The 19,954-nt window shown below is 41.0% G+C and overlaps 1 protein-coding gene across 2 annotated transcripts in view; it reads right to left on the bottom strand.

Annotated features, from left to right (window-relative positions):
* The window catches only part of LOC132402721 (apoptosis-stimulating of p53 protein 2-like), a 102,575-nt gene that overhangs the window by 34,536 nt on the left and 48,085 nt on the right, over positions 1-19,954 (bottom strand). For both annotated transcript variants that reach the window (XM_059985687.1, XM_059985686.1), the window contains exons 5-8: positions 17,376-17,477; positions 8,751-8,922; positions 5,961-6,142; positions 4,916-5,080 (exon numbers count right to left, since the gene is read on the bottom strand). In XM_059985687.1, coding sequence (XP_059841670.1) covers positions 4,916-5,080; positions 5,961-6,142; positions 8,751-8,922; positions 17,376-17,477 — 621 coding nt within the window. The remainder of the gene's footprint in view (positions 1-4,915; positions 5,081-5,960; positions 6,143-8,750; positions 8,923-17,375; positions 17,478-19,954) is intronic.

Genomic DNA, 19,954 nt, shown 5'->3' with positions numbered 1-19,954 from the left:
TTTTTAATGGAAGACCGGCAGTTGCCCAAGCTGCAAGTCTCCCCTCTCCAGGAATAGCATTAATTCCCAAGTCAGGATAGACACATCTTTGAAGGGGACATGGAGACAGTGGCACTTCTCATGTACCTGAAACACTTGCCATCCTGGTAGTGGAATTCTCGTGTTAGGAAAGGACTGTTGGGGTAGCCATGGTGAGTAACATTAAAGACATTGTGCATCAGTAATGGAGAGAACATTGAAGTTGGCTAATGGGATGGCAATCAACAAGTTTGCTTTGTTTGGAAATTATGAAGTTTCTTCCTTATTATTGAAGCAACACTTATCCAGGGATGTTGAAGATATTCCAACATGCACTTGACTCATGCCTTTTGATGACAGAACTGAACACAATGAGTGTGGTCTAACCAGGGTTTTAGAAACATGGAAAACCTACAGCACAATACAGGCCCTTCGGCCCACAATGCTGTGACGAACATGTATTTACTTTAGAAATTACCAAGAGTTACCCATAGCCCTCTACTTTTCTAAGCTCCGTGTAGCTATCCAGGAGTCTCTTAAAAGACTCCTCAACCAATGTCGTCAGAAGCCCATTCCACGCACTCACTACTCTCTACATAAAAAAACTTACCCCTGACATCCTCTCTGCACCGACTTCCAAGCACCTTAAAACTGTGCCCTCTCGTGTTAGCCATTTCAACCCTGGGAAAAAGCCTCTGACTATCCACATGACCAATGCCTCTCATCACCTTATATACCTCTATCAGGTCACCTCTCATCCTCTGTCGCTCCAAGGAGAAAAGGCCACGTTCACTCAAATTCTTGGAAGACATGCTCCCCGAAAAACCTGGGTTTTATAGAGCGGCTAATTGACCCCACAGCTCTTGAACATAACTCCCAACTAATGAAGGCCAACACACCATACTTGTTCCTAAACCCCGTATCAACTTGCGTGGCAACTTTGAGGGATCTATGGACATGGACCCAAATATCCCTCTGTTCTTCCACACTGCCAAGAATTCTGCCATTAAGCTAAACACCGCTTTCAAGTTCAACCTTTCTAATCGTGTCATATCATCATCCTGTTAGAAATTTCTAAATCTTTGTGAGAGCCCTTCTCATTCTTAGACTCAATCAAGAGAATAAAGGCCTCTTTGACCCATCCTCTCCTTATACTTCAATCCAACCATCACAGGAAACAGTTGCTAATACTCCCTAGATGGCAAGAATTTCCTTACTCAGATAAGGAGACCAAAAACCACACAAAAATCCAGATGAAGACTCAGTGGTCAGTACAGATAAAACAACATATCCTTGGATCTGTATACAAATCCTCTTGCAACAATGTCCATGTACCATTTGGGTTCCTTAACGACTTTTTGTAACTGGTGGTGTTCTCCTGGGTATCCTTCCCTTTTCTCAGTCTATGTACATCAAATAATAATCAGTCTTACAAACATGAAAAAATCTGCAGATGCTGGAAATTCAAGCAACACACACAAAATGCTGGAGGAACTCAGCAGGCCAGGCAGCATCTATGGAAAAGAGTAAATAGTTGACATTTCAGGCCAAGACCCTTCATCATGCTAAAGGGTCTCAGCCCAAAATGTCATCTGTGTGTGATTTTCTCGTGTATGTGATTCTACCACTACACTGTGGAGTCTCTTCCAGGGATACGTACCTTGAAGTGGTTTAAACCTTCCAGTACTGATGAAGGGTCTTGGCTCGAAATGTCGCCTATTTACTCTTTTCCATAAATACTGATTGGCCTGCTGAGTTCCTCCCATTTTGTGTGTGTTGCAATAATCTGTCTCTTTGCTTTTAGAAGTGAAGTTGGTAACCTCACACATAATCATGTTAATCTGCATCTGTCATATACTTGCATCCTTACTTAATGTGCATGTCACATTGAAGCTTCTCCAAATCCTCCACACATCTCATATTCCTCCCAACTCTTATGTCATCGACCACTTGATAACTTTGCATTTAGTTCCCTGAAACGTTGGGACACAAGTACTTATTTATGGCACACGAAGTCACTGCCTACCATCCAGAAAAAGACCCATTTTTTCCTCTATCAACCAAATATTTTGTAATGTAGAGTAATTTTATACAGCATAGCATCTCAAGTTCATGTACTTCAATCTGGAAGTAAATGCAATTGAGTAGTGTCTCAAAAACCACACACTTAACATCATCCAGACCAAGAAATTCATTGTGGACTCCAGGAAGGGGAAGTCGGGAGAATATGCACCAAGCTTCATGCTCTTGGGTGTCAACATCTCAGATGATCTATCCTAGGCCCAACACATTGATGCAATCACAAAGATTCAGTACACCAGCAAAGAGTTTTTAAAATGTCTATAGCTGTATGGTGAAGAACATTCTGACTGGTTGCATCACTGCCTGGTATGGAACTTCCAACACACAGCATTGCTGCAGAGTTCTGGACTCAGCCAGCTCCATTATAGTCACTGACCATCAAGGACATCTTCAACAAGGCAGGAATAATTACTGAGGACCTTCACTATCTTTGACATGCCCTCTTCTCATTACTGCTATGAGGGAGGAGGTACAGGTGCCTAAAGACCCACACTCAATGATTTAGGAACAGCTTCTTCCCCTCAGCTGTCAGATTTCTGAACAGTCGTGAATAGTACCTCATCATTCCTTAGTTTTTGCACTACGTACTTAGAACATAGAAATCTACAGCACATTACAATCCCTTTGGCCCACAATGTTGTGCCGACCACGTAACCTACTCTAGAAGCTGCCTAGAATTACCCTACAGCATAGCCCTCTATTTTCCCAAGTTCCACATATCTACCTAATAAGAGTCTCTTAAAAGACTCTATTATATCAACCTCTACCACTTCCGTCGGCAGTTCATTCTATTCACCCACCACTCTGTGTGGAAAAATTTACCCCTGAAACATCTCCTCTGTACCTACTTCCAAGCATCTTAAAACCATGCCCCCTCGTGTTAGTCATTTCGGCCCTGGAAGAAAAAGCCCCTGGCTATCCACACAATTAATGCCTCTCATCATCATATACACTCTATCAGGTCACCTCTCATCCTCCATCACTCCAAGGAGAAAAGGCCAAATTCACTTAACCTATTCTCATAAGGCACTGTCTCCAATCCAGCCAACATCTTTTGTATGTATTTTGTAATGTATAGTAATTTTATGCCTTTGCACTGTACTGCTGCCACAAAACACACTTCACATCATATAACTCACTAATAATAAACTCAAGTCTCATTAATGGGATCTTTTCAATAACCTCTTGAAAGTTCAGATGCACCACAACCACTGGTTCTGTCATTCTACAAGCTACACCTTCAAAAAAATTCTAGTAAATTTGTTAGGCACGATCTCTATTTCATTAACAAACAATGACTTTGTTCAGTCACACTATAAATTTATAGTAAATACAAATTATGACAAATGCACTATGTTTAGTAACTTGAGGATGTATGCAATTCCAACTTGCTTGTGCTATTCCAGATGATGAAGAAATTAGAACATAGAAAAGTACAGCACAGGAACCTGGACCTGACGAAGGGTCTCGGCCCAAAACGTCGACAGTGCTTCTCCTTATAGATGCTGCCTGGCTTGCTGTGTTCCACCAGCATTTTGTGTATGTTGTTTGAATTTCCAGCATCTGCAGATTTCCTCGTGTTTGAACCTGGATTATTTGTTCATTTTCTTTCACACAAATACAGTACTTTGTGGTGCAAAAATGCTGAGCGGAAAGTGAAACGTAGCACTGTTTTGTCTACAAAGATGCTGCCTGACACCGTTTCCCATCAATGTTAGACTGTTTAATGGAATGATTTTAGACTTGGACACTTTAAGCTGATGCTAATAAGATATTTAGCCCTTAATAGCTATTAACATCATTACAATACAAAAAAACTCTACTTTCAATTTTTGAGAAAGAGTCCAACCGTAACCTGAAGCCATAGTTTCTGAATTTGATGTTGTTTGATACAGCATAAAGCTTCTATATTATAATATTAATTTGCAATATGCAAATAGAAACATAGAAACCTAGAAAATCTACAGCACAATATAGGCCCTTTGGCCCACAAAGTTGTGCTGAACATGTTCCTACCTTAGAAATGACTAGGCTTACCTATAGCCCTCTATTTTTCTAAGCTTCATGTACCTATCTAAAAGTCTCTTAAAAGACCCTATCATATACAACTCCACCACCGTTGCCGGCAGTCCATTCCATGTACTCACCACTCTCTGAGTAAAAAACTTACCCGACATCTTTCTTTGCATGCAAAAGACCCAGTAGATTCGTTTCTGTTCTACCTTCTGAGTGAATACACAGAAGCTTGAAAGACTTGTAATCCAGCTTTAAGAACAGCTTCTTCCCTATTTGCTACCAGATTCCTGAACAACTCTCCTCTTTCACACCCTTTCCCTGGTGGTGCAATCATGTTGTCATACTCTTAGTTCCACTTTTCTCTTATATTCTGGTATTGTCACTTTAGGATATTTGTTTCAACATTTCAGACTGCACTGCAAAGCTTGCTCTATTCTGCTGTTTTTGTACTTATTGTCATATTTATTATTTTGTTTTTATTATAATTTATTATGTTTACTCCATGAGTTTCAGGAGAACAAGGAATTTCATTGCATCCAAATGCATATGACAATTAACTAATCTAATCAATGCACATTAAAATTTTAAAAAGAAAATCAATGTTTGCCAAGCAAGAGAGTAAAGGGAAAATGGAATGTGGCTAAAGGCGTCTGAAGTAAAATTCAAAGCAGAATTCAGAGTATATCAAGATCACCTAAAGAAAAAGCAGCAAAATCTACAAAGCAATTTGTATTTAACCCTATTCAATTGAAAAAGGCAAACGTTTATTTATTTATTTTTTTAGGTAGTCCGAACTTACTGGAACATTCTCTTTTTGTTGTAAAGCAGCCTTCTTTTTCCACAGACGCTCACGCAGATCCCCAATCCGTCTGTCCATTGATGCAACTTCAGAGTTACGCTTGTTTAGGGTCTCCCTTTGATGCTGAAGCTTTGCATTCTGCTCCTGGTTCAATTTATTCCTCAACTAGTTCACAAAACAAAAAAGCAATACTTTTTTTTAGTAAATATTCTTTAATATTATGAACTTGGAAAATTATCATGTAGAATTTCAATTAATTTTTCTACTGTAATTTACAAAAGCAAATTAGAATAAATTTGCTGCAACATTTAGTGTAAATGATGGAATTTCAGAATGATGGAATGAAAGAATTTTAGTCTTTCTGCCCTTTTCTGGAATTTCTAACTGTTCAATATAGGGATAAACCAGATTCTTTGAGACTGTACATCTGAAAAGTCCAGAACAAAAGCAATACTGATGTCATCAGGGCTGAAGATGAAGATTAGAAGAAATAGAAGAGGTGAAGGGAGGGATGAATAGGAAGCAGCTACCTTATAGTTTCCCAATGAGGGGGAGAAACTATTTCACTCATTCATCAACTTAAAGCTTAAAGCTGTTGGGCTTTTCCAGTGCAGAATTCCAACTTCAAAACTAGCCGTGGCAAGTGAGATGCTAGCTTTCTGACTAATGGCCACAAATCTCCAGTCATTTGGGTAGCAACAGGGCAATAAAGGAAAGGAAAGAAATAGACATTAAACACACAATGATATCAGTTAACAATCCAGAGACTGACCCTGGAAAAATTAAAACGAATCAGATCAGGTAAATCAGGTAAGATCAAAACAATTAAAGATGGGAAAAAAATTATTGACAAAGGAAAATCTTCAGAGAGGTGGGTTAATAGTCAAACAGTAAACTGATCTAATTTGTCTCTGGTATCAGGCAACGTTGATTACGGGGTCTGTCCTTGAAGCTGATACCTATTGTTCAATCATCCTTTTTGTATACAGTCATCATAATGTTAAAATAATGCCACCTGTGGGTATGATCCTTCACAATACATTACCTGTAGTTCTTTATAAAGCCTATCAAGCTCAGCCACAGCAGATTGGTTGTCATGATAACCATCAATCTTTCCGCTTTTCAACATATCCAGTTGTCTGGTTAGCTCTTCAACCTTTGCAATAGCAATTACCAATTCTCTCTGCTTTTGTTGGAAGAGACTGTTCATCTGTTCAATCTCCTCAACTGAAACAATAAAAATTCAAGCATTTAGCATGCAAAAATCATTATCTTTCAGGGCAAAATGAAAGAACTCACACCAAATTTCTCCCAAAATGCAAATGAAACTAACTGAGTAAAGCTTGCAAATGTTCCTAATTTGAATACTGAAAGCCAATTGGCTCAGAAATGGGCTTCACTATCAAAACAATCAAAATAAACAGTGGCCAACTTGATGAGGTCATAATGAAGTATGATAATAAAGTGAATTTAACCAGTTATTTTGGGTGATGGAGAAGAAGAAATTAGAAGCATAGCTACCAATGCAAATCAGAATGTTCAGTGTGGGAGGGAGAGAGAAAGTGAGAAGAGGGAGGAAAAGCTGAGAATAATGACAAACGTGGTGGGACAGGGAGAAAAGGTAGGAAGAATAGGAGAGGACTAGAGCAAGGACTGCAGTGGTATTGGGAAGGAAGAGCTTGGCTGGGAGGTTAAATGCATAATTAGAGATGAGTGAGATTCCTGTCTAAATAAAATCACCTCTCATTCTCCTCCAAAGAGGATAAGGTTAAACCATTTAGAATCCATGAAGAACCATCTCTACTAGATTGATGGATTACAAGAATTGACAGACTTGATGGACTATATAGTTTTCTTCCATATTAAACTATAAGACTTTAAGACATAGGAGCAGAATTAGGCTATTCCACCCATTAAGTCTTCTCCACCATTTCATCATGGCTGATCCATTTCCCTCTCAACCTCATTCTCCTGGCTTCTCTCCATAACATTTCATGTCCTGATTAATCAAGAACCTATCAATCTCCACCTTAAATACACCCAATGACCTGGCTGCACTGCTACCTGTGATAATGTATTCCACAAATTCACCACCCTCTGGCTAAAGATGTTTCTCCTCATCTCCGTTATAAATGGACGTCCTCTGTTTTGAGGCCATGTTATCTGGTCCTAGACTCCCCAAACAGAGGAAACATGCTCTCCACATCCCCTCTATCTAGGGCTTTCAACATTCAGTAGGGCCTTCATTGAGATCTGCAGACCCATTCTTTTAAATTCCAGTGAGCAAAGACCCAGAGCCATCAATCGGTCCTCATATGATAAGCCTTCATTGTCGGAATCATTCTTGTAAATCTCTTCTGAACCATCTCCAATATTTGCACGCCCTTTCATAAATAAGGGGCCCAAAACTGCTCGTGATACTCTGAGTGAGGCCTCACCAGTGCCTTATAAAGCCTCAACATTACATGCTTGCTATTGTATTCTGGTCCTCTCAACATGAATTCTAACATTACATTTGCCTTTCTCATCACTGACTCAACCTGCAAATTAACGTTTAGTGAATCCTGCAAAGGGACTCCTTTGCACTATAGATTTTTGGATTTCTCCCCAGTTTAAAAAAAACAGTCTATGCTTTTAATCCTTCTACCAAAGTGCATGACCATACACTTCCTGGCACTATGTTCCATCTGCCACTTCTCTTAAGCGCATTCTCCTAATCAGTCTAAATCCTCTGCAGCCTTCCTCCTTCTGCAACACTTCCTGCCCCTCCACCCACCTTCATATTGTGCACAAACCTAGACACAAAGCCATTGATTCTGTTATCCAAACCATTGACATACAATGTAAAAAGGAGCAACCTCAACACTGAACCCAGCAGAACATAGCTAGTACCGACAACTAGTCACAAAAGGCTCCCTTTATTCATGCTCTGCTTCTTACCAAGCAGCCAATGCTCTATCCATGCTAGAACCATTCCAAAAGTACCACGGACTCTTAGCTTGTTAAATCAGCCTCGTGTGCAGCACCTTGTCATAGGACTTCTGAAAATCCAACTACACAACATCAACTCATTATCCTTTGCCTATCCTGCTTATTATTTCTTCAAAAAATTCCAATAGATTTGTCAGGCAATGTTTTCCATTAACAAAACCATGCTGACTTTGGCCTATTTTATCATGTGCTCCCAAGTACCTTGAAACCACACCCTTAACAACTAACTCCAACATCTCCCCAACCAGTGAAGTCAGGCTAACAGGTCTTTAGTTTTCTTTCTTCTGTCTCCCTCCTTTTTTGAAGAGTGGAGTGACATTGACAATTTTCCATTCTTCTAAAACCATGCCAGAATCTACTGATTCTTAGAAGATCATTACTAATGCCTCCACAATCTCTTCAGTTTCCTCTTTCATAATCCTGGTATGTAGTTAATCTGGTTCAGATGACTAATCTACCTTCAGACCTTTCAGCTTCCCAAGTATCTTCTCCCTAATAAAAAGCAACTGCACTCACACCTGAACTCTTGAACTTTGAGAATTCTGCTGAAGTCTTCCACAGTGAAGACTGATGCAAAATACTTATTCAGTTCATCTGCCATTTCCTTGTCCCCCATTACTACCTCTCCAGTGTCATTTTCCTGCGGTCTAATATCTACTTTCTCCTCTCTTTTACTCTCTATATATCTGAAAAAATGTTTGGTATCCTTTGTTATTATTGGCTAGCTTACCTTCACGTTTCATCATTTCCTTTCTTATGCCAGTTTTAGCCTCCGAATTTGCCAACTTGCCACTAATTTTGATTGCAAATCCCTCTAGTAGTGCTTTTGACAGATATGACTCACCCAGTCTCCCATTGCTTAGTCGCTTTTGTTCCACTTGTCCTTTAAGTGTCCGTACATTCTTCAATTTGGCCTCTTGACTTTCTGCAATCTCGCGAAGCTTTTTCAGCTTCTCCTGTTCTGCTAACTGCTGGTCACGATGGTCCTGCTGCTTCAAGTATCTCAGATGCTGCTCCTAAACATTTGTATGAAAAGAATGTAACTATCAGATTTATAATGCTCATATGCAAAAAAAAATTAATGAAAAGTAGTTAAACCTCTTAACAGTTTAATTTCAGATTTCCAGCACATGCTATATTTCTGTTTTGTAATAAAATGAACCTTCGCTGCACTATATCTAAGCCAAGTACTTCTTTTCTTAAGCAAGATAACCCTACACCTACTCTACTTGCCACGTCTCAAAAAATGCTTATCAGATGTTTCAAAACTTAGCTTCTTCATCAGGGAGGGAAAAAAATCTAATTAAATCAGCCAGCCAATCTTCCGTCACAAAAATGAGAAAATTTGCAGATGTTGGAAATCCAAAGCAACACACTCAAAAAGGTGAAGCAACCTAGCAACATCTATGGAAAAGAGTAAACTGTTGACATTTCGGGCTGAGACCTTTCATCAGGACATACCAGGTCGATCTCTGCCCGAAATGTCGACTGTTTACTCTTGTCTATAGATACTGGCTGACCTGCTTCCTCCAGCATTTTGTGCATGTTACAGTCAATCTTACGTGTTCAATTTCCCTCTTTTCTTCCCCCCCCCCCCCCAGATTTTTCCAGGAAATGACAAATAATTTATTGCAGTATAAAACAGAAACAATTTTTTTAAAACTTCTCCTTTGCCCTTTCAGAAAAAAGCTTCTAGGCAAAATATTAATTAAATACAATGTCATTCAATGAAGCAGAGTCATAATTATGAGGCATTAGCTCAAGGTTGATTAACTAGTCCACACTAAAGTGGCTAGCCTATTTGTAGTGTCATGTATTTATTAGGAAAGGTATTAAATGACTAGAATTGTGGTGTCTGCCAACTATAAAAATCAAGGGAGGAGCAGGTCAAACCAATTACCATGCCAAAATAGTTATTTTTCATCATCATGTGACTGTTATCACATAGCAATAAAATTATATGAGTCAGTATCTTTAGGAAAGGAAAAAGTTGACATGAATAAAGAAACATAAAATAGTGACATATCTTCAACTTATAATGATTGATCTTGTTTATGTGCTGCATTCATTTCCCAGTACCAAATGCACTCAAAGCATAACACTAAAGCAAGAGGAACTAATAACTGGAGAGGTGCTGCTCTCACTGCCAAACTTGTATGGACTCTTTTGGGGCTAACAAAAACACAATTATTTCCAGTAAACTTATTGGACTCCTCCCCCAAGAGTTCTACTCAGTCGCTTCCCAAAACTTCATAGAGCTACCTAACTAGTGTAAGACAACTTCAAAACTGAGTCTTACTTTGCAGATGAGCTGCTGAAACAATTTATGTTTGAAGGTTACACTGGACATTAATAGTTTTCCAAAATTGTTGCTTCCTCAAAATTTCTGTGTGGTTATGATAGACCACTTGAGGCGGAACACAAATATAATTTCAGACTACCTGTATCATGTAGGAATTTGGAGAAACAAGAAATTAACTTTTATTGAATATAATGTATTTAATTGCAAAACATGCTGATGCTTTGCAATAGTTGAACTAAGCTAAAAATATTTTGTTAATGATTTTTCATTTGTACTCCATTTCTGAGCCTTTTACTTAAGTGTCTGACAATAACCAGCCAGCACTGATGGATTCCAGTTACCGTGATATTCTTTCTCCATGACAGCAATGTTGTGGTGAAACCTTTCACCATACTCGTCATGGACAGTGCCAAGGTTTGCAGGGAAGAGAGATTTTATATATAAAAAACAGAAAGTATCGTGGCTGTTGCAACACTAGCAGACAGTTTTGCTATCACAAATACTCGTGAAAATGACTTTATTATAATGAAAACACAATATGTTATGTATGTAGAGCATATGCAAAGAAAAGAGTACAGTCAACAGTTCAGCCAAGACCCTTCATTAGGACTGGAGAAGGAAAAACATGAGGAGTCAGGGTACGGTGGGGGGAGGGGAGGAAACACTAGGTGATAGGTGAAACTGGGAAGTGGGATGGAGGTAAGTAAGGAGCTGGGAAGTTGATTGGTGAAAGATATACAGGGTTGGAGAAGGGGGAATCTGAGAGGACAGAGGCCGTGGAAGAAAGAAAACAGGGAGGAGCACCAGAGGGAGGTGATGAAGATAAGGTGAGAGAGGGAAAAGGGGAGAGGGAAAGCTGGGCAAGGAAGGAGATAAAAGTGAGTGGGGGGAGATGGAAATGGTGAATGGTGAAGGGGTGGGGGGGAGAGAGTGTTTACTGGAAGTTCGAGAAATCGATGTTCATGCCATCAGGTTGGAGGCTATCCAGACTAATCAACAATACAATTTTTACAATCTACCTCTCATGGCTCTAAGAAACCTTAACAATTTTAAAAACAGAGAAGCTAGAAGTCAAAAAGCATTTAAAGATACCTCCAGATAAAATGTTGAGCCACTACAAATGGACAATATTTTAAATAATTTTTCTTACATTTTACTGGAGAAAATGAAGGGTGCTAAAGAAATAAGGGAAGTGAGACCCAAAGAGTTTTGGATCATATACAAATTACCAGGGAGGAGGTACTGCCAGCCTTAAAGTGCATTACGTTGGATAAATACTTATGGCCTAACAAAGTGCATTTTTGGATCTTATAGGAAGCAAGAGAAGAAATTGCAGAGACCCTTGCTGAGATAGTTACTTTACTTTTAGGCACAGGTGAAGTTAGAAACATAGAAAATATACAGGCCCTTTGGCCTACAAAGCTGTGCCGAACATGACCCTACCTTAGAACTACCTAGGCTTTACCCATAGCCCTCTATTTTTATAAGCTACATGTAGCTATCCAGGAGTCTCTTAAAAGACCCCATCGTTTCCGCTTCCACCACCGCCGCCGACAGCCCATTCCACGCACTCACCACACTCTGCGTAAAAAATTTACCCCTGACATCTCCTCTGTACCTACTTCCAAGCACCTTAAAACTATGCCCTCTCATGCCAGCCAATTCAGCCCTGGAATTCAGTTCCAGAAGATAAAGGGCTAATATTGTACCGTTATTTAACAAGGGCAGCAAAGACAAACCAGGAACCACAGGTCAGCAAGTTTGACATCAGTAGAAGGTAAGCTACTGGAGGGGATGATGAGGGATAGGATCTGTCAACACTTGGACACACTAATTGGGGAGAGTCAGCATGGATTTGTGCGTGGGAAGACCTGTGACATTTTGAAAATGTCACCATGAGTATCAATAAGGGTAAAGTAGTAGATGTTCTCTATACAGACTTCAGCAAGGCCTCTGCCAAGATCCCACATGGCACACTGATCTGGAAGGTTAGATCGCATGGGATCCAGAAAGACATAGTCAAATGGATTCATAACTGACACAGTGGTAGGAAGCAGATTGTCGTCTCAAGGTTGGATCTTGGAGGGGAGGCCTGTCACTAGTGGTATGCCACAGAGGCAGGTACTGGGACCTCGGTTTCTAGTTAGTTGGGCAGAAGATGGTGTGTATATAGAATGAGCTGTTAAAAAAGTGGTTGACATTCAAAAGCCATCTGGTTAAGTACATGGATAGGAGATGGTTAGAGAGATATGGGCCAAATGGAATGAGCTTGCTGAGCACCATGGTTAGCATGGATGAGTTGGCCTGAAATTCCCGTTTCCATGCTGTATTACTCTATGACTTTATAATTGAGGGGAGAAGACACAGGGTGCACAAATATTAAGCAGAGGACCAAAACAGAAAAATCAGGGAAATAAAGATGGAGTACTCTGAAATAAGTTTAAAAAACATAAGAAAATACTTTTACTAAAAACAAAGACGTAGAAATTGTGTCATCAGGGCACTTAGCTATTGAAAGTCGATGGAACAAACTTAATTATAATCACAATTTGGCTCAGAACAGTATGAGAAAGAAATGTTTTTGATGAGGTGAGACATCCTTCATGTGAAAATAAAACATTAAATGTGTACAGTATATCTAAAGACAACATAATCCACTGATCTGCTATCTGATTGTGCTGAAATCCCTAACATCTTATTAACATGGGTGCTGTTTTCACAGACTTCTGTGTTTAAAAGGGCTGTGGACTTTTCAACTCATTGGAATCTGTTTACCACAATACTTTTAAAGTCAGAGGTCTCCCATTTCCACTATCTCCTTTAAACTCAGAAGATTTTGTTCCCAGTGCTCTCCTTGAATTCAACTGTTCAGTGTAAAATGTGTAAAATACTGTGTGACAGCTCAACTCAAGTCACTTTTTATTGTCATTTTGACCATAACTGCTGGTACAGTACACAGTAAAAATGAGACAATGTTTTTCAAGACCATGGTGCTGCATGAAACAGTACAAAACCTATAATGAACTACGTAAAACAACAAAGAAAAAAAACTACACGAGACTACAGACCTACCCAGGACTGCACAAAGTGCACAAAACAGTGCAGGCATTACAATATATAATAAACAAGACAATAGGCACGGTAGAGGGCAGTAAGTTGGTGTCAGGCCAGGCTCTGGATATTGTGGAGTCTGATGGCTTGGGGAAAGTCTGGTCATGAGAGCCTGAATGCTTCTGTGCCTTTTCCCAGATGGCAGGAAGGAGAAGAGTTTGTATGAGGGGTGCATGGGTCCTTTGCACATGCAGCATGTGGTGTAAATGTTTGTAATGGTGGGAAGAGAGACCCTGGTAATCTTCTCAGCTGACCTCACTATCTGCTGCAGGGTCTTGCGATCCGAGATGGTGCAATTTCCAAACCAGGCAGTGATGCAGCTGCTCAGCATGCTCTCAATACAACCCCTGTAGAATGTGATGAGGATGGGGGGTGGGAGATGGACTTTTCTCAGCCTTCGCAGAAAGCAGAGACACTGTTGGGCTTTCTTAGCTACGGAGCTGTTGTTGAGGGACCAGGTGAGATTCTCCGCCAGGTGACCACCAAGAGATTTGGTGCTCTTAACAATCTCTACCGAGGAGCTGTCGATGTTCAGCGGGGAGTGGTCGCTCCGTGCCCTCCTGAAGTCAACAACCGTCTCTTTTGTTTTGTTCACATTCAGAGACAGGTTGTTGGCTCTGCACCAGTCTGTCAGCCACTGCACCTCCTCTCTGTATGCTGACTTGTTCTTGCTGATGAGACCCACCACGGTTGTGTCATCAGTGAACTTGATGATGTGGTTTGAACTGTGTGTTGCAGCACAGTCATATGTCAGCAGAGTGAACAGCAGTGGACTGAGCACACAGCCCTGGGGAGCCCCTGTGCTCAGTGTGATGGTGTTGGAGATGCTGCCTCCGATCCAGACTGACTGAGGTCTCCCAGTCAGGAAGTCTAGTATCTAGTTGTGCAGGGAGGTGGTCAGGCCCAGTAGGCTCATTTTTCCAATCAGTTTCTGATGGATGATTGTGTTGAATGCTGAACTGAAGTCTATGGACAGCATTCGAACGTATGTGTCTTTTTTGTCCAGGTGGGTTAGGGCCAGGTGGAGGGTGACGGCAAAGGCATCGTCTGTTGAACGGTTGGGACGGTACGTGAACTGCAGGGGGTCCAGTGAGGGGGGCAGCAGGGTCTTGATGTGCTTCATGACAAGCCTCTCAAAACACCTCATGATGATGGATGTGAGTGCAACGGGACGGTAGTCAGTGAGGCAGGACACTAAAGACTTCTTCAGCACGGGGACGATGGTGGCAGCCTTGAAGCACGTTGGAACGATGCCGCTGCTCAGGGAGATGTTGAAGATGTCAGTGAGAACATCCGCTAGCTGGTCTGCACATCCTCTAAGTTAGTGGTTGCCAACCCGTCAATCGTGATCGACTGGTTGATCTTTGAGACTTTCCCAGTAGATCCCGAAAAAAAAAGAAAAATAAATACACAAATACTGTTGAGAGATTGTTTCCGGGTTGCGGGGTTTTAGTTCTGTTCTTTCTGCCCAGTGCGCATGCATGTAGCTCCCCCGCACTACACAGTGTACTTCAGTGGTCCCCAACCACCGGGCTGCAAGGAAACGATATGATTTGGCGATATAAAACAATACGAGTCAGCTGCACCTTTCTTCATTCCTGGTCACGCCCATTGTTGAACTTGAACACACACGAGGTCATTAGTCGCCATCAGTAACACCCTCGTGCAGCCGGCAGGAAGTGCTGTTGCTACTGGCCTGAAGCGCGGACAGATGGCCGCCGCCTCTAAACCTGTTTAGCACACTGAATGTTTGTGGGGAACCCGGTGCTAAAATATTCGCAGATGACCTAATTCAGGCTCAGGGTTTTGCAAGTAGCAGAGCAGCTACCGCACTGCGATCTACTGAAACAAACTTTTGTCAGCCGATAGATCCTACAAAGGGGCCCTATTGCACTCCTCATTCAGTCGGTCACTCCAAGCATGGGGACCTCCGGCCCTTACCTTGTCTTCTCACCCCACTCATAACCAGCCGCACCCGGCCAAGGCGTCTGGCGGCGGGAGGCTGGAGTTTGGGCCCAGGGGCTGTCAAATGAGGCAATGAAGCCCTCAAAACTACTTCGGTACCCTGAGTCCAAGCACTCTGCACTTAAAGACAAACCCGTTGAGTTTTTTCAGCAGAAAAAAACATGAGCAAGCGGGACAGAAGCTAAGTGCCGAGAGCCGCGAAAACTAAATTGCGGAATAGACTGGACATAAGGAACCTACTTCAAGTATTGCTGTACAAGCAGTCCCCGAGTTACAAACATCTGACTTACGGACAACTCGTACTTACGAACCGAGGAAGGAGAATGCCGTCCTCCATTTTAAGTCAGATCGCGATGCTGTCTGCCATTTTAAGTCAGATCGCGATGCTGTCTGCCATTTTAAGTCGTTGCCGTTGACACTGTGTTGAGAGTTTAACTTTGTACTTAGTTTAAATTTTTCTTAGTAAGATTTACCCTGACCCCGTCCCCACCCTCCCATTCCGGTCGGCTGGTGGCGCAGTGCTGGGCTGGAGAATGGAGGTTTGCGTGTTCAATCCAGTGACAGACTGCTCCCGTGCCAGGTTGATGTCGATCTAGTGACTCCCGTACCATCTGTATCGGGTTGATTTCCAGCTTGCAACTCGACCTTGTAAAAAAAACCACTGCTACCTCCAGTTTAAATTCCCACGCGGAATATTGTGGAGGATCAAATACCTAAACCCAGCACAACCCCCACTTGTCCCATTTAACCTGTCTCAGTGCGATGCAGCTTAGGGCCCGGGGAAATCAGTGTGGTGGTCCTTAAGACCCAGCGGACCTCGGGAGCCGGCGCAGTTCGGGATCTGCAGCCCACAGTGTTTCTGTTCCACTGACGGGAAGCAATTGCAATTGAAAATAAAGTGGAAATAATAAAGCGTTTGGAAAGAGGTTAAACACCATCGGTCATTGGAAAAGCATTAGGCTACAGTCGGTCAACGATCGGAACAATTTTAAAGGATAAAGGATAAAGTGAGAATAATGGAGCATTTGAAAGGCCCTGCCCCGATGAAAGCTACAATTATTACTAAGCAACGCAGTGGTTTGATTATTGGAATACATACGTTTCTTAAGTGTTTTATATGCACAGAAAGGTAAAATATATACTATATACTAAGTCAAACGTTTGACTGACACTAAATAATACCGGATGTACTTGTTCCGACTTACGTACAAATCCGACTGAAAGACGGACTCAGGAATGGAACTCGTAAGTAATCCAGGGACTGCCTGTATTCCAGTCGTGTTTAACACCCCACCCGCCCCCCCCCCCCCCCCCAAATCGGCCGGTCCGCAAGAATATTGTGAATATTAATCCGGTCCACAGTGCAAAAAAGGGTGGGTACTCCTGGTGTTTATACGTTTGCACATTATTTCTACTTCTGGGTTGCGGGATTTTACTTCTCTGCCCCAATGCACATGCGTGTAACTAATCGATCTGGAGTCGATCTTGCCTTTCACTAAGGCCAGGGTAGGGGATCTTGGGCTTAAAAAGGTTGGTGACCACTACTCTAAGCACTCTGCCAGGAACATCGTCTGGTCCAGCAGCCTTCCGTGGGTTGACCCTGCACAGGGTTCTCCTCACATTAGCCACGGTGAGTCACAGCACCTGGTCATTTGAAGGAGGGGTGGACTTGCTCACTGCCGTGTCATTTTCCGCACCAAAACGAGCATAGAAGTTATTCAGCGCATCTGGAAGGGAGGCATCACCCACACAGTCAGGTGATGTCCTGCAGTTGGTGATACCCTGAAAGCCCTTCCACATGCCCCATGTGTCACATAATAAATAGTTTGAGATATTAATAAGAACAATAGTAATAGTTCAGAAAAACCTGGCGTTTAGCAGCTCTAAACTCCCAAGGGTAGCAAGTTATCAGAGTTTATCTGTATTTGCAAAGTGATAAAGTGTTCTATTATTCAGGGAAGATATCAGTTAATATGACCAGGAAGATATGACCAGTTAATTTGCCACATAATAGAATAAAATGACATCAGATTTGGTATTTGCCTTTTGGCATCAGTCTCACAAGGCTTTAAAATGTCTATTGATGTATACCTTTGTAGCCAACAGTTGCTGTTGGGAATCAATTTGTTGTTGTTGCCGTGCTGCCATTTCTTGCAGTTCAGCAAGCGTCATATCCATGCGTGGCCCACTAATCTGAAAATAAACACCAGAAAAACTGTTTTCCAAATCAATTGTTTCACATTTCTTTAGTGGAAACTTAGATAACAGCAATTATTTTTTAATCTCAATATTAAATTTAGCAACTAAACAGTTGTTGCTCTTTCCCTGCTGAGAAAGGAGTCAGCTACATTCTACAGCATTCTCTTCAATCCTCCAGTGGCTTTCTCTTAGAATTCCAGCATAACATTTAACTTTGCTAAAGTTACTACAATACAATCTAAACAACAAAGAAAGCACTGAAGTAGCCACCAGTTCAGGCAGCATCTACAAGTTTAAAAAATTTAAGCTAACTGGATTCTTTCTCATCAAATATGGCCATATTTACTTGTCAAATTCATTCTTTTTCCTCTTCTGTGTCTATCAGTATTTAGAGTAATGCCTTGACAAATGTGGTCTCAGCCTGTCACAAACATTCCATCTTCACCCCTCCCTGTCTCTGCAACATAAAACTTGCTTGATTTCTTGCTTTCCCAGTTTGAATACAGATCCTTTCTGATTAATATTCTGATTTTGAAGCCAGCAAGGAAGTGATAAAACAAGAGAAAATCTACAGATGCTGGAAGTCTAAGCAACACACACAAAATACTGGAGGAACTCAGCAGGACAAACAACATCTATGGAAAGGGGTACATTGATGTTTGGTTGTTTCATCAGGACTGGAGAAAAAAAAAGACTCCTCCAGCATTTTGTGTGTGTTGCAAGGAAGTGATAAAGCACATTGGTTCCGGGTCCTTATCAATATAAGGTCACTGGAATTTCAGGTGGCTTTGTAAATGTTGTTTTGGCTATTGTTTTATTTCATAGTTGAAAAGCTCAAGCTTGTGATTGTCTATATTTCTTGCTGCAATAAAGCAAACAGCAAAATCCAAGACCTCACCCACCCCAGATATTCTCCATTCTTCCCTTTACCACTGGGCATAAAAATAAAAAACCTGAAAACACACAGGGATAAGCTTCTTCCCCACTGTTATAAGACTATGAATGGTTCCCTAAGGTGGACCCTTGATCTCACAATCTAACTCACTGCAATCTTGTAATTTATTGTTTACCTGTATTGCATTTTCTTTTACACTTTATTCAGCATTCTGTTATTGTTTTAAAAACACAAAATGCTGGCAGAACTCCGCAGGCCAGACTGCATCTATGGGAGGAGGTAGTGACGACGTTTTGGGCTGAAACCCTTCATCAGGACTTCAACACTACTGATGAAGGGTTTCGGCCCGAAATGTCGTCGCTACCTCCTCCCATAGATGCTGTCTGGCCTGCTGAGTTCTGCCAGCATTTTGTTTTTTTATTTATTTCCAGCATCTGCAGATTCACTCGTGTTGCCTCTGTTATTGTTTTAACTTGTTTTATTTAAATGCACTATGTAATGATCTGATATGTATGAATGGTATGCAACACGCTTTTCACTCTATCTCAGTATATGTGACAATAGTAAAGCAATTCTGTTCAATCCAATTACTGATCAGGCCAAGCCGTGACATATTTTGAAGAGATAATAAATCTGCCTGTAAATAACAATAGCAATGGAGGGAACAGTCAGTTGATATTAGTTGAATTTGTAAACTATTAGGGGCCTGGGTTATAAGATTTATTCAAAATAAAGCCCAAACCTAAATGGGCACAAGTTGGTATACAATGTTCATCTGTATAAACAGTGCTTGGAGATAAAAATGTTTTGGAGAGGAAGATGGAAAACAGACAGGGCAAATACACCAACAAGAGAAAATCTGCAGATGCTGGAAATCCAAGCAACACACACAAAATGCTAGAGGAACTCAGCAGGCTAGGCAGCATCTATGAAAAAGAGTGCAGTCGACGTTTCAGGCTGAGATGCCTTCAGCAGGGAAAGCGCACTTTTAGTTTACAATGAACAGCTATTTTAGCTGGGCAAACATGCCACTTGAAGGAAGAATAAAAAGTTTACAATGTAATTGAAGACTACCATACAGTTTTCCATATGACAATCTATAAATCCTTACAAGAGGCCAATTACTCCCTGTGTAGAATTACATTACAAGAACATTACAAGTTAGAACAGCAATAAACATGGTGATTGGGATGTCTCCGAATAGTGAAAAATCATACATATTAAAATTCATAATAGAAACCTAGCTACAAAATAGAAAACAGATCAAGGACCCAGAATAATTACTCAGGAAGTGAAGTAGTCCTCCACTAAAAACTGGTGCTGGGATCACAAACATTCACATTTTATATAGAAAAATATAGGCTGTGAACTCATAACAATTCTAAAACTTGCAAACAATATGCAAGTAAAAGAGAGAAATAAAATGCAAAAGTTAAAGGATGACTTAGCAGAAAGATTGACATTATGAGAATCTGATGTCAGACCACTTTCAAAGAAAGTAATAACGTACTTCTTGGAAGTAAGGGGCTAAATTAGCAAAAAGGGGTTAATATGACAAAGCGTTAGGATTTATTTT

Source organism: Hypanus sabinus, chromosome 12 (genome assembly GCF_030144855.1).
Source record: "Hypanus sabinus isolate sHypSab1 chromosome 12, sHypSab1.hap1, whole genome shotgun sequence".
NCBI lineage: Eukaryota > Metazoa > Chordata > Chondrichthyes > Myliobatiformes > Dasyatidae > Hypanus > Hypanus sabinus.
This window is presented reverse-complemented; position numbering and strand designations above follow the sequence as displayed.